This window comes from Phallusia mammillata, chromosome 2, assembly GCF_965637545.1.
Source record: "Phallusia mammillata chromosome 2, kaPhaMamm4.hap1.1, whole genome shotgun sequence".
Taxonomy (NCBI): domain Eukaryota; kingdom Metazoa; phylum Chordata; class Ascidiacea; order Phlebobranchia; family Ascidiidae; genus Phallusia; species Phallusia mammillata.
In genome coordinates this window covers 8238879-8254375 of record NC_137253.1, presented here as the reverse complement: position 1 = coordinate 8254375, position 15497 = coordinate 8238879, and the positions used below count along the sequence as shown (strand labels likewise).

Sequence of the window (15497 nt, the reverse complement as noted above, 5' to 3'; positions counted from 1 at the left end):
ATTATAAAGTCAGACACGAATGAAGTCTGTTTGTGCAAACAAAACCAGGTCAGAGCCTGATCTACAAATCTATAACTGGGGTAACAAGAAACAATAATGTGATAAAACGCCAAAACCAAAATTTTTGCCAATAATATATTTTGGGTACTTTATGAACAATGTTGACTTTGAGACAATAACTCTCAGTCTTTAGTTTCAAAGTAATGATAATTATTATCAAAAAACAGTTAGATGGAGAAACGGCTGGTATGGTTGTTCGTTACATTTTCATCATCTGTGGATTAAACACGCAGTAGTATATGATTGTATTTGCAGGTAATGCACCCTAAAGCATTTTTTTAATTCCATGAGTCGATGACACTTGATTAAATTTAACATTATTTTGGGTGGAAGTAACACGAAGTGTTTGCTCCCACAATTCACAGCAGATGACAAGAGAAGAATAAAACCTAAAAACTTGCAAGGTAAATTACCTTGTTTAAATTGGATATTGGGTCATCTTGGCAAAACAAAGAATCCATTTTTATTCAAGTTTTTAAAACAATTTTTTACAAGTGTTTTCAAACAGGAACTACATGAAAGGCCATTTTGCAGACTGACTTGTGTAAATTGAAAATAGTCTTGCAACCGAGGTGTCGTAAAGGAAAATATTTTAAAATATTTGACACAACAAAAATCATACAAACAGTGCAATGATCCGTTTTAGTACTTGAAGCATAGGTTATATGTGCAAGCAATAGATGCATAAATGTTAGTTGTAGAGCTGGTAAGGAACAATGTGGTGAAGAAAGTGAAAACAAACGAATGATATTGTAAATAGCAACTGGAATTTTTGAATTTGTTCGTATTTGTAAACAAAAAGAACCACTTGTTTCTTGGAATGAAGAGTACTTGGCAAGTATATAGGATCAAAAGTTCACCTTAAGCTACATTAGCTAGTCTTGTTGTTTATCATTTATCAACTGGGCACATTTCAGAACATGGTGTGACGTGTACTACAATGATGGAACGTTAAATGTCATAGAATAATATATACTTTTGTTCGTTAACCAACACTTACACAGAGGTTGAGCTGTGTCAAAGGTGTAACATTGTACAAATGGAAACAGTCTTAGTATTATTTTTTGTTACCTATCTACCAAGTGTTTTTAAAGTTTCGTAATTTTTGTTGTAGTTTGCTGGTTTTGTCAATTCGCAGTATATTCGAATCCAGCCGCTACAAGCACACAAAACGGAACTTCTAAAACAAAACAATGCAACAAAATATGTAACGTGTGAAAAAAAATACAACTGCTTTCAAAGTGGTGTTGATCGATCTGTCGTCCCCTCTGGGTCCGTATTAACCGCCATGACGTCATTGTGATAGAAAGGGTCAGGGATCTGTGCGTCATTTCCGATTCCACTGTCGCTCGATTTTCCGCTGATCTCTGACGTTTTGTCGGCGTTAGGGGAATTGCCGTCGAATTTTTCGGGAAGTTTCGGTTTTAATACGAATTCGGCGATGCCTGTGTAAAGGAGACGTTAAGATTTAGCTCGCATTTTTTAAGAACAAAATGTCCTTCGTAACTTGTTAGGTGGCTGCTGACAAAAAATACTTGTTTCATTAAAAAACTTCATAGTATCAATTTAAGACTTGCTTGCTGTATTCCCTACAGCAATAAACATAGAAACAATATGGAGTGTTTTTTTTATTTCGATCCTCGGTGAGCGGGTAGGGCCTGTCAGCGTTATGCTCGCAATGAGTCCGTCTCATTTTAACTCCGTTATATCTTGATTAGGAAACATTTCCATTCCACTGGGTTGGAACAATACCGCTCAAGTTTATTGCTCAGAAAAAAAAATAGCCGAGACAAGCTTAGAACCGAGAACCCAGAAACCGATTGCGCCTCTAATCAATCTTGGCCGTTTTTGCATGTGGTCTTATAGCGCCAACGAAAAAACGTAATTGATTCAAATTACATTGCGTCATACACGAAAGCCGCAGTGAAATGTGCCGAAGTTTATTATATCACATCCAAATAAATGCAAATCAATGCTTACGATACGATTTTAGGATGAAATGCATAAGGTAGCAAATTAAACTATCATTTCTCAATCTAGCGAAACAACGTATGTCAACGTACCGTAACAAACCATTGAGGCACAAACAAGTCCGATTTGGATGTAGATTTTGTAACGGACACACAAACTGGTGCTCCAACCAAATTGGATCGCAAATCCGGACAAAACGAACAAGTTCCACACTGTGAACGCAGTTTCCTGGTTTGATTGAAAGTAAGAAGCGTGCATATCTATAAACAAAATACGAATATTGTGTTAATTTTCGTTGCAAACCCGGTTGTTTATTAATAGAACCCCGGCACAGACTAAAAAGATGACTCGATCAAGAGCAAAAACTACCACAGCGCAAGTACATATTGAATCCGGGATATTGTAGTTTGTCTATTGGTGACAACAGCTTTTGAAAGTACTGCTATAGTACAACGTTGTTTAAAACACTGTAGAATGGATTCCTTATGTACTATAGCTCTCTGGTAGTATCATTTTTATGTTCTGCGCACCCTTTGTAGGTTTATAGGATGTTTCAAGGTAAATTCTTCCGGAAAGTAGATATTCCAAGCTTAGTTATGTCGAGAATAAATACTACACTCTTACAATCGAAAATAATTGAGACTTCAATATTTACAACTACAAGAGTATGAGTATTAACTTTTGGATTGCATTTTATTCTTGGAGCAGTTTTTGCTTGTACTTACCATTTACAAGTGGGTTCCAAATGCCATCTGTGATACCAAATGAGAAGAACAAAACATATACAAGCCAAGTGGTTGATTCAGTTGGAACCCAGAATAGACACCACATGTAGTTTGCAATATCAACGCACAGAGCGAAGCAGAGTGGAATATTTCGGCCAATACGACTTGAAATTTTGCCAATGAAGAAGGAAACAAATGCGTTGATTGAACAAAATATCGCCATGCAAAGGCCAACCTAAAAAAAATACAAAGATGGTTAATTTGGTTACTGTATTTATTTCGTGGTTATAAGCAGTCCTATAGGTTTCAACCAGTGCCCTTTTACGAACCATTTCGTTGCAATTCTATGTATTTTAATAGGTTTTAAGTAAACTGATAGCGAAGCTTAGAATATATTACTCCGTTCTCTTTGATATAAATGTAGCTATTTATAGCGTTTCTATCTATAATATAGTATAGATTCTATACACTCTCCGCGACAAAAATAAAATAAAAATCGTTGCCAAATAATCTTATAACGCATCCATCCTAACAATTTATCCAGTTTATCACAATACGACCAGTTTGTGACAATCGAATAAGTTCTAATAGTTTTTGTATCTATTTTGCTTTGAATTTGCTTTTACAGTACAAGTACACAATATATTTATGACTATAACAACAGTTCTACTGAGTCTGTGGCTCGTTATAATATACTTCGTCGAAAAGAAGTTTTGAAAAAGAAGTAATTTTGTACCTGGTCGACACCTAGAATGCATGAAGCAAAGGCACGAGTGAGCTCAGCAAACACAAATGAAGAGTAAATTCCACTGTACAAAGCAAATGGAATTATGAGGAGCTGCCGTGGGTTGAACAAATGAAGGATTGTAGCTTTTATGATGGAAAAAGCAAATTCCAAGTAACCCTGTATTAAATAGATATTTGAGTAAGGGCCAGTTTAATAGTTGCAAACTTAGCATTACTGCATACACAAAATCAGTTTGTAAACAAGCAAAACCACTCTGATTAAAAAAATGCGAAAGGAACAATACAAAACACAGCTGAAAACATTGACATTCAAAAAATCCAGTGGTTACCAAACATTTTGTAGTTGTGGACTCTTTTATTAAATGTATCAAACTTGTGGCCCTCACCGCACAGTGAAACCCATTTAAAAACTTGGATATCTTTTAAAAATTTTACAGACACCTTTTTGGGCTGGGAACCACTGAACAAAGAAAAATGTATGCAAGAAATGGTTTGGCAATAAAGTGTCTAATGTTAATTCACATCACATGTCTATTAATAAAACCAGTTTCAAATAATTGCTTACTTTATCGTCATCAGCCTTTTCAAGGTCTCTCTCCGCTTCCGTAAAAATAGTACTGGCTACGTCAAAGTCGTCATCATATACGCCGCCATTTTCTATCACCCCGCCCTCTTGAATCGCTTTGTCCGCTGGTTGTATCTCATAAGTTGGTACAACATCAAAAACCGAAGCCACAACCCCATTTGATTGCACCTCGGCCACATCTAAAGCCTTATTTTCAACCCCAGTGAGTTTGGACTCCTTGATTTCCAAATCGGGATTGATTCTGCGCACTAGAAAGACATGAATCGCTATGGCCAAAAGCACCATGCTGCCCATGACCCCGTATACAATATACAGTGTGGTTTCGGCTGCTGGAACGTATTGTGCGATGTTCAAAGCAGTGATATTCGGGTCTTGACAATCGTTTGGTCCGCAAACGATTAGACCAGGGGGCGGGGCAGGAGGCGTGGCATCGGTGGTGTTCGAGTCAAGTGTGGTGTTGGTTGAAATTGGATCCTTTCCGGCAAATAGAATAGCATAGCTGATCAGGTTTCCGAACACCTGTGAAAAATATGTCTGAGTTTATATGGACCAAATTTAATTTTAATATGCATTGTATACAAACATGAAAGATGAATACATTCTTAAGGGATTAGCCCTTGTATACAAACAGAAGACAAAAATCTGTCGTTAAAAAACCGATGACAAACTATGCCTATACATATCTTGCTTTGTGGTCCACTTTTAGTTTTAGTATGTTTTTGTTACCAACAAACTTTTTGCAGCATTTGAGAAAACTTGATTTTAAGTTATACAACTAAAAATCAAATCTTTAGCAAAAACAACGTAACCAACGGAAAATTACTGAATAGAAAACGTAGTAATTTACCAAAAGGAATATTTATGCAGCCAATAATTCTAATAGTGAGTGTTTGTCAGACGTTGTCCAAAAACTTTGGTCTGAATATCGTGTAACAAACTGAAAGCGAAGACCGCAATTAATGTCCGACAAAGACTCCGGTGGATAAAATAAATTTTGCAAACATTGTCGCAACTTTTTGTTTGCAGAGTAAACATGACGTCATAGGCCGGGGTAAACAACAGCAAGTTCTTTGAAATTACACAAAAATGCCTTTTTAAATTAATGTTGCCTATTAAACTTTCCATTTAAAATCGTTTTGGGAAAGATTTGAGTTTTCAAATGTAACATGCAAAGTTGTTGGTAAAATAAAACGTAAACGTAACGGAAAAGGTTTTGTTTTCAAGGAATAAAAATACATTTTTACTATAGGTTTCTATTAGAATGTCATTTCAAATGATACTTTTTGAATGTTTTTTTTTTAAATCTTGTAATTATATTTTATTGGCGACAGATGTATGTCAGTCACATAGCAATAACTTTCCAGCTTTGTTTAGCTAACTAGCATTCAATAAACATTCTAATATAAATAGCGCAAAAAAAATTAGCCCAAGTTTACTCACTTGACAAAGTTGAAAGACAAAGAAAAAATAGCCGATAAACTCAGTGACGTAGAAGTCCTGTTCTTTCCCGCCGTAACGGGCAAACCGCTTCGCGTAATGAACCGTGAAAAGCATCATTGATGGCCACATTGTAGCTTCCCCCATTCCCACAATCACCCCACCAGGAATAAGGGTGTACGCCCCTGTTTAAGGTAGATGGTAAAACATAGTTGAAAAATTGCACTTAAATACTGCAATTTTTGTTTTAAAATCGTCCTTTACAAACAATATCTCCTTTGATTTGCCTTTGTTTTTTTAGTGTCAAACCTATGTGCAAAAAAATATTGAAGACTGTCTGGTGAAGTTAGTTCAGTTTCTAGTCATTGTGGCAAACAAACAATAAATTTGCATCCAAATGCTAAAAATGTTTGGAAAATCGTCCTTTACAAACAAAATCTCTTTTGACTTACTGTTGTTTTTAGGTTAGAGCGTCATACAGTGCAAAGAATTTGATTGTCTCATGAAATAATACGCAAAAACAAATTAATTGAGAAAATATAGTTAAAAATGTTTCTGTTTCCTATTAAAATGCACCTGTCACTTTTAAACCTACAGAAACTGACATACAGCAATCTATTCAAGTTGGTAAGAATGGGTTGTGACAAATCACTGTGACCACACGCGTGAAACACAAAAAACGGCGCCGCGCGTTGATTGCTTGATTACTCTTAGGGAAACTTGGTCGCAATGCGTGATTCAGTTGGTTTACAGGCGCTAACCCCAAACCAGTGACGCAAAACTCAATGATACACTTTCGTGTCAAGAGAAACTTGTTTGGCAAATTCATGTGCAATTAAAGGTAAACTTTGGTATTTGGCTTAATTGCAACCATAGGCTTACGGCGTTTTATGGCAAAATTAGATATAAATTAAGAAGGGATTAACCATATAATCCGGTTGTACTGTCAAAAATACATTTTTGATTTATAGCGAAAATCTAAATCTGTTTAAGTCACATAAGCCTGATTTAGTGGTTGTTGCCCTTCTTAGAACAACTCCAAATTAGTTTTATTTGTGTTGTTTTGACGTAACTAATACGCAGTATAACGTCACCATGATATTCTGACATTGTAGATTTAAAGAAAATACTTGCCGGAAAGATATATTGTAAACGTGTTTTGTGTAAAAAAGCTGGGTTTGAAATAAATTCCTTCAAAATAACATGTCACAATCGAGTTTTTAAGTGTTTTAATTTAAACATTATACATAATGTATGATAAAATCGACCACTCCTACTGAACTTTGCAAAACGTTTTTCATCCAAACCTTCCCCCACCCACCCTCCAAAAAACGATTACCAACAAAACAACGCTCGTTCCGCTTCACTTACTCGGATAGAAGTTCACCGCGATGTAGACGAGATAGGTCACGTGACACATGATCAGGGTGGTCTTGGTGCCGAAGGCCTTCAACAAAATCGGTGTGAAAATAACACCGAACACCGCTGACGTACAGTAGATCGCAGTTGACGACGCCGCACCTACGTAACACATGGTTAAGAATACGGCTGTGACGTAATTGAGGGTATAAATACACTTTTTAAAGGGTTTTCATGGAGCTAATGATATGAGGTAAATAGCCGTAACAAGATTAAGTATTACAAAAAATGGCATTTTTATTACTATTATGTGATAAAAGAAAATTAATCAGTAAAAAACTACTTTATTTTTAAGATCACTTGCCAAATTTTTACAACGTAACTTTAACTTTAATTAAAAAATAGTTTTTAGGTGTAAGTTGTTGCAAAATAAAATAAATTAATAGCCAATCAAACCACGTCATTTATTAGTATCAGCAAATTTATTTGCTACAACAAGAACAACAATAAATATTTCTTGCGCACCAACACCATCTTCAATGTTCACGCTTGACTGGAGATAGAGCAAAGTAGTATAGGCGCCGAAAGTGAGAAAAATGCCGGACATGAAAATGGCAAATTTTTTCACAACTGATCTTCGAAGTGAACGGTCGCTTCTTGGCTTCTCACACGATAAACTATTTGCCACCACCATATTGTCAATTTTAAAATTAATTTATGAAAGGGTTCTTCGAATAAACTGTCCAAGTATAACAATAAAACGTTACTGGTTAGTGGTATAAAAATGTCGACCGATGATATGAATTTAAAACCGATGATATGAATTTTGACATCGGTTTGGAACAGTAGTACCTATTTATATTTGGTTCAAACATATGTTCAAAATCGTTAAAAGCTCACCTAGCACGTGTAACAACATGTTAACTACAAATTTCCTGGTACCAACCCCTTCTAACTAGGCTATGTAGGTGTTTTCAATGTGCCATTTGAGTTACTGTTATATTGTAAGCAATAGTTAATAAACGACAGTTTAAATAGACCCTTTTGTCGTTTAAAAACGAAGGTTTTTATCTGCAACCTAACGTCTTATCAAAAATCTTGTTGCACCATAAATTAGCACAAGTTTTAATAGTTGTATCACCTACTAAAAATATCCCCACTAACTAAAAGTAACCAAGCTTTGCTTAATAATGCTGAAAACAGTTACTACACTACGTTAGTCTATGTGGTTTCTAACAGCAAGTGCTGTTAAATCTAAATTCACAAACTGTACGCATGATCTCAAACTTAAAGCTCATTCCTAACTAAAAACAAGACGCATGACCAAGTTGGACTCAAAACCATAACATGCTGCAAACGAACCACGGTCAGTGCTAAATCGACCGTGACCATTCAACAGGGAAATTCCCGCTAGATTAAACACTTGAAAACAATACATGTGTGATAATCAAGATCAGCCTATAGCCTGTGATGGAAGTTTAGAATAACCCTCAACGCAGATGTGACAGCCAATATATATACACAATGTGAGGTCCCTTTTTTCCTTCTGACGTATGCTTGGAAATCCCAGGTCTGTTTTTTGACCTGCCTAAGTCAACAGTCTACTGTGCCGTATCTTATGGCTTATGCTATGTGGGAAACTTCCCGTAACGGTAAGCCTTGTTAAGATACATAGAACTAAAAGTTCCGATATAGGAAAGTGTCTACATATGATAATCTTTTGTTTAGGTTTTTCATTTGAAATTCACTGCTAATAGTTTCTGGAGCAAATGCAACTAATGCAAGCATGTCCAAAGTGGGTTTCGGGTAGGCTTGAAACTGTCAATAGTGAACGAATTTTTAACATTTTAAACAATCAGCAATATCTTGCTTTACCTATTTTGGGTTTGTGTATTTTCATATATGTAGTTAGCTTCAAAATGCTTTTTTTATCTTGTCATTAAACTCTCTGACTTACACATCCTCATTTACGCATTCCCAACCTGAGGCTCGCGGGCACAAAAGGAGTCTTTATTGTGATTAGGCGGTTTATGCATTTCGAATCAACCTATTTCGCCAAACAACAAAAAATGGGTCCACGGCAGAGTTGTAAGTCGAGATGGGTTAGGGCTTAAATTTGAATATAACGGACTTGATTCGGGCCTGACTGCTTATTCGACCACATTTGTGTTTTCCCTTGATAAATATAATTGCCGTGCTGCCCGTAGACTTTACAAGTTTCAATAAAACCTTATTTGCATCGGGCTTTGGGCCAACTTACTATCCTGGCCTGTAAATCAGACGTTTTGCGGTATTTTATAAAACAATCTGTAATTTTAAAACGCTTTACCCTCTTTTAAATATAAGGCACTAAAACGTATTTAAAGTATTGCCCTTGAATTGTATCAACGAACTTAAAGTGTGCCCAGAAGTACTTTCCTATTCATTCAACCGGAATTGAATTCAAATTACATATTTGCATCCGGGTTTCGGTTTGAATCCAGAAAACCGTCGAAACTAACTCACAACATCCAGAAGTTAATACTTGTGTTGTGATAAAATGTAACCCACCAAACCTTATATGTGGGACTTATGTTGCTGGAATTAAAACTAGCTATTATGATGGGATTTGTTGGAAGATATTGTCTTTCATCATAATGATGAATTGATATTGGTAATGAACTGAAAACCCGATTGATCTATATTTGCTCTTGTGGGGCTTTACGGAGGGTTTTACCAAAGCCGTGTTGATGGCTAAAGGGTAATTTCTCATCGCAACAACCCCTTTTAGATGTAAGTCCCCAGGCGGTCGAAAACTTTCTATTTTGGATTGAGCGCTACGAACTGATAAGCAACACTAAAATGGCGAACAACAGGCAGGTGGAAAAATGTATAATGGGTTGAAATACCGCCTTATTGTCCGTACCTTGACATTACTCAGAATGGCACAATGGACATTTTATATACATTATGAAATCTCCGAGTTATGCGTTCAACAGAGCATCGTACAGATTTATGTTAGATTGAGAAGAGCTGATTCGAGTTCAAAATACCAAGCAATAAGTTGAAATGTACGTAGGTTCTATAAAATACATATACCATGCACATAATTTCTTTTTCAAATCATCTCAAATTTGCTCAAGATAAGATATTGGTCAATTTATGCAGACGGAACTATTGTGTTACCTTATACAAGTTATTGGCATTTCAAACATGCCAAAGTGACAAATAAGCAATTACGCAATTAGTATCGTTTCTGATGAATTCCAGAATCCATAGCTCAAAATACGTCATCGCCTACGTGGGTAATTGTCCTCGGATGGTGAGTCAGAAAAATAACCAGGCGAAGATGAACTGGATGGGTAACGTTCGTGGTGTCTGGCTCTCGGTGCCCTCTTTGGGTACAAGTCATCGTACTCTGGTGGCCGCTGTCGGCGCCTTTTCGCTCGAGTATTTTCATCGGTGTATGCAATGGCAGTTCGCGTGTTACGCCGGCCTTCACTGGATGAATGTTTAACATTCGATTCTTCTCGTCGCTTTTTAGGCTTAGCAGGCACCTTAACTTCACTGTCAAGGATTTTAGGCCTGCGTTGCTTTACTTTCTGTTCCGCTTGCGATTTGTCATCAGTTTTCTTTCTTTTGCGCTTCTTAGATACCTCAGTGTTTTCTGTTTCATTCTCCACTTTTTTTCTTCGCTTTTTCTTCTTCTTGACAGCGTTAACTTCCACAGCGGAATCAGACTTTGGTCTCTTTCGCTTTTCAGGTGAGGACTTATTCTTTTTAGTCTTTGTTTTTCTGTCCTTGCCACCTAATCTCTCTTCAATGGCCATTATTCTTCCATTCGAAACCGTGTTCACGTGTCTGTTATTTCTTGCGTTCGCCGCGGCCTCTTTCCTCCTCTGATGCATTTTTCTGATCCGATCAACTAAATTCAGTTTTCTGGCCACTAGAAGGAGCACGAACGCCACGACAATGATGCTTATGACGATAATAACAGCTTTCATCTCATTCGATATTGTCTTGACACGTTTCGGGGGCACATAATGGGGTACGTATTGCGTCACAGCTGAAAAATTTAACAAACATCAATTTAAAGCCAATTAAATAAGTCAGGGATACATCACAATGCCCACGATTGAAACTGAGGTTTCTAGAAAGAGGTGACAAAACGTATGTATTACGCAAAGGAAGATTATTTTAACTCTCTATTTTTATGATTTTAGCAGAATTATGAGTTATTTATTGCGTAAAGAAATGCAACTAAGATTTTTCTGACACAGTCATCAAAAGAGTCACATCTGGCCAAACAAGCAGGAGGTTCCTAACCCGGTGTTCTGTAGGCTTAGAAGTATGAATATTTTTGGCTGTACATCAGCTACACAACGTGGACGCTGGTAACACATTTAAAAGGATCTTAAAGGCTTACATGGACAAATTTATGACCAGCAAAAGCGCATGTCATTTGTCGGACCATTCACAAAAATCAAGGAAATCAAGAAAAACCTTACACCTTACGTTTAATAGTAGCTCTCGTTGACTTCTTTTTGTAAGAATCCACTGGATTTCCGTTTGTATCAAACACAGGGTTGTCGATGACGTCTAAACCCTGGTTTCGGCGCCTGTTCATCAACTCTATCCGTTCGTTTTGCGTCAAAGGTTTTCGTCTTTGAGTCGGTTGGACAGGTTTTTTGGTTTGCTGAGGAGCTGCAGCTTCTCCTGTGGATAACGTCACGGATACGTATTTAGAATATACACACTGTCACAGTTTTATTCATGTTGTCCTAAAGTAGTGGTATTTGTGGCCCATAATGGCTTTTTGGGTGGTCCGCAGGACTTTGAATATATTTGCTATTAAACTGCGAATAGTTGCATGTATTTGATGGGATATTCAGTACGTAAACAACTTATCCAAGCTATTCGCCATTTCTTGTTAGCTGTTGTGTGATATTACTCTCAGAAATTCTGTATTAAAGAAACAATTTTACCAATATGCTTGTTGTGGATGTTTTTTTATCCTTACTTTACAATGAACTGCTCCAGAATGTCATTTAACTGAACTGGTGGTCCATTACCTGAAGCGAGTTAAGAAGCATTGTCCTAATGCAAAAGTTTATTTTTTTGTTTGCAGTCTACAAGCCTCCAGCGTATAATAAAAACTAGCATATAGGCTATACAAACTTGTGAGTTGGTCGGGCTTTCCGGTTATTGACCGTAAATATATAAATAAATGGGTCGCCTACAATTCTATTTAAATTCTATAAAGAAACATGTCCAAGCAGTTAGGTACTGCAGAGCAATGCGCAGGTATCGACAAGTAGACGCACTGCAATACGTATTTGCAGATGCAGTTCGATCTGTTGAGTAGCCTTACCTGGGAGAACAGCAGACTCAGTGGTAATAGAGTAACTCGCCTGGAAGCCCAAATACTTGGAACCTATGGAATCCGAGCCCGAATGGAGATTCAACATTAGAATACTTCCTATAAACGAGAAGTCTCCATTTAAAAGCTTATTAGTTTCCACTTTTTAAAGGATAAAACAAATTATTGCATTGCTGTCTATAAACTCTATAGTCTATAGTTCTATGCGGTTATTACCTGGTTACCAGCTGCACTATTGAAAATTTACAAATAGTGTGCATTGTCTGCAGCTTACTTATTATGTAATGACTTTATGCTTTTATAATGATACAGTTGAAACTGATCGTTAAAAAATACATTATTCACTCCAGGACAATATTTTAAAATTTGAAGAACGCGCCCAGCGAGACGCAGCAAAGTAAATTTAAACAAGGTGGACATACGAAAAACTACATACACTATAACCATCAAGCCAATAAATGATAAGCTGCATACAGGCCACACTGTTTCGACCTATAATGTCTCATCAGTGCAGTTGGTGACTGTCTGCAGCTTACATGCATTATCTCGTTAATACACTAAACAAGAGGTAATAAAATCCAATGCATGCTTAATTACAACACAACTTATGTACCTGGAGACACAATGGTTCCAGGGCTGTCTCTGCCACAAAGCGTAAAAAATTTGGGAGGAGCGTCGGCCACTTTTTCTCTGAACTGTATGTTGAGCCACTGACGGGTGCAACGGCCCTTGTTGTCTGGAAACGCAAGGTTAAAACCGGAAAACTGAAGTTTTATCCGAGAACCAGCCGTGGTAGTAATCCTAAATAAAAAAGTGTCACTAACAAAGAGTCTACTGTAAATACACAATCTAAGCAATCCATAACTTGAATGTATTATTAAAACCATTTTATTTACGAAACCTATTCGAATAAAATTCCCAATCAACGGAATGATCAAACGTCATGCCAACGCAATCTGTTCTAGTCACTATAAATCCGTTATCATCCAGACTTCTTGCAATCTTCTCAAAAAAAGCAAAATACTCATAGTAAGGTAAATTGAAATAATAGAGAAGGTTGCATTTTCTAAAGTAGATCGTTGGTATAGTTTGCGTGCCTGGCATTTGCATATACAACTTGCCAGTTGTAGTTTACGTGGATTGTGTATTTTAGAGTATAGCCCTTAACCTAACATAGGTAATACTTGACTACATTTCTAATCCTTCGTGATATATGTCTTTATTGCAGGGTGTCATTATTGTGTTTTATAACCTCCTTTGCACATAACCTCAAGACGCATATGTGTGCATTGATTTACGCCCCAGCAAACCGAAGAATTAGAGAATCTAATAACTTTGCTGTGATTACCTCCAAGAACATTGTGTCTGAGCTGGAAACGGTTTGGGAAAATCCGGACTCTTTATAATTTGCCAACGATCTGTTGCTTTCAGATTGTCATGCGTACAAGCTGCAACAAGAACGAACAATAACCGTGCCAGTGGGAGAACCATCAGTACCAAAATAATTTGACATATTTGAAAAAACAACAAGTGTACGTTCTTTTCTACTTGATAAATCTGTCAAATTCGTTTAGCATGTACCCGACCTTTGAAGATAACACGTATAAAAACATAGGGAGATTTAAAACACTAATAGGTCGTGTCAACCCCTTAGCAGACTGCAAAAAAGTACAAAGGATGTTTAAAACTCTTTTTTAATTACTTTTTGCGGGTTTTGGTTGGGTTGTGGCTTGAATCCAAAGGTTTAAAGTACTAGGCCTAAATACTTGCTATGTTGGGTTTTAATTTTCTTATAAACAACTAGGGGCATTACTTAAAACCCTGGCATTAACATAACAAGCTTACGACTGTGTAACATTATCACCCGTCTCACCACTTGATACAATACTGTGGTGAACACTTACTTCTTGATGTCGACACAATTTGTAACACAGTCAAAGAAAGAAGAAGTTTCATAAAATCCTTTGTTTGATGCATTTTGATGTCAGGTTCGGTACGTAGTTTAGGATTACATAATCTTTAATAGGCAAGTAAAGTCCATTACATTTTCTACTTTTCGACATGCGATGTTATCATTTCGGTGAATTCCTGTATGTTTTAAATATGTTAAATCCTCTTTTTATATCGTACAATATATTGCTGAAAAAACATTGTCTTTCGGCATACAAATATGATAACCTATTAAATATTAATATTAGTTAATTGTATATTTCACGTGGTGTTAGATTTATAAACAATAAATCAATCAAAATTATCAGTTATAATAATAATTCCATATGTTTTCATAAGAATTTTTTTTCGAATAACCTAATGAAACTGCCTTTTTACACAAATCAAAAGAAAGTAAATCACAAATCTGAACTTAATGGATGGTTAAAACTTATTTTCAAAACTGTCAACAAAATCTTAGGGATGTGTCTACACAATTACAAAAGCTTGAATATCCAGTTTTAAATCCATCAAAACTGAGTAATCTTACTGTCTGTCTGTGCCCAGAACAAATTCTTTCTTCCATCGAAAAAGAACAACTCATTTGTTCAGAGCCTGAGGCAGTGTGACGTCACAAACTGGTATAATCACTGGTCCATCGACCTTTCGATTGAATTAGGCGACAAATTGCTCCTTTTCAAATGGAAATTGATAATTTCGTATGTAAATATAGTTGACTAACGTTCGCTGGATTGATACAGTAAAATTTAATAGGATAAAATACTTTGTTTATGACACAAACATTTTATTTTCTGTGGCAAAACAGATGCTTTACCGATAAAACAGTTGTCAAGGGCATAAAAATAAATTTCGGTTCGGTCTTCAGTTTCAGACCTTTTTACAACTCTTGTTCGTTTAGCACTTAAAAATACCGCTAGACGATGCTGTTGATCTGTGTAAAATGTACGAATTATACGACAGTTAAGCCATGAACATTTGTTAAAAATCCGTAATTTTCAGCTTGTTTTATGGTTGCTCAGTTCAACACATTCTGTTTTTGTTTGGAAATTTGTAAAAGTCACGTTAGACCAAATTTGCTTTTACCTCAAATAACTGCACGACAGAATTGCCTAGTCATACCAGATCGTTAGAATGCTGTAAAGCAGTGGTTTTGAAACTGAGGTATGCGAAGGCCTATTAGGTCGTGCGCAAGTGTACTTCAGCTAACATGAGTGAAGTCAAAATAATACAATTAACAATAGATTATGCATTATATATCCCTGCGTGACATACTTACTTTTATTTGCTTTTTTAGGTTTTATGA

At 36.3% G+C, this 15497-nt stretch overlaps 2 protein-coding genes across 2 annotated transcripts; both read right to left on the bottom strand.

Annotated features, from left to right (window-relative positions):
• Positions 1-101: 101 nt before the first annotated feature.
• Positions 102-6155, bottom strand: LOC145215099 (protein unc-93 homolog A-like). Its single transcript, XM_080083753.1, has 7 exons — positions 5979-6155; positions 5530-5711; positions 4069-4608; positions 3493-3660; positions 2757-2991; positions 2124-2291; positions 102-1505 (listed from the first exon to the last, which is right to left on the bottom strand). The coding sequence occupies exons 2-7, from the start codon at positions 5671-5673 to the stop codon at positions 1297-1299; spliced, it is 1464 nt and encodes a 487-aa protein (XP_079939879.1). The 5' UTR covers positions 5674-5711; positions 5979-6155; the 3' UTR covers positions 102-1296.
• Positions 6156-9668: 3513 nt separating this feature from the next.
• On the bottom strand, positions 9669-14346 carry LOC145214714 (uncharacterized). Its single transcript, XM_080083299.1, has 6 exons — positions 14149-14346; positions 13593-13692; positions 12858-13045; positions 12236-12343; positions 11380-11580; positions 9669-10930 (listed from the first exon to the last, which is right to left on the bottom strand). Exons 1-6 carry the CDS (start codon positions 14219-14221, stop codon positions 10155-10157), a joined length of 1446 nt encoding a protein of 481 aa, XP_079939425.1. The 5' UTR covers positions 14222-14346; the 3' UTR covers positions 9669-10154.
• Positions 14347-15497: the final 1151 nt, after the last annotated feature.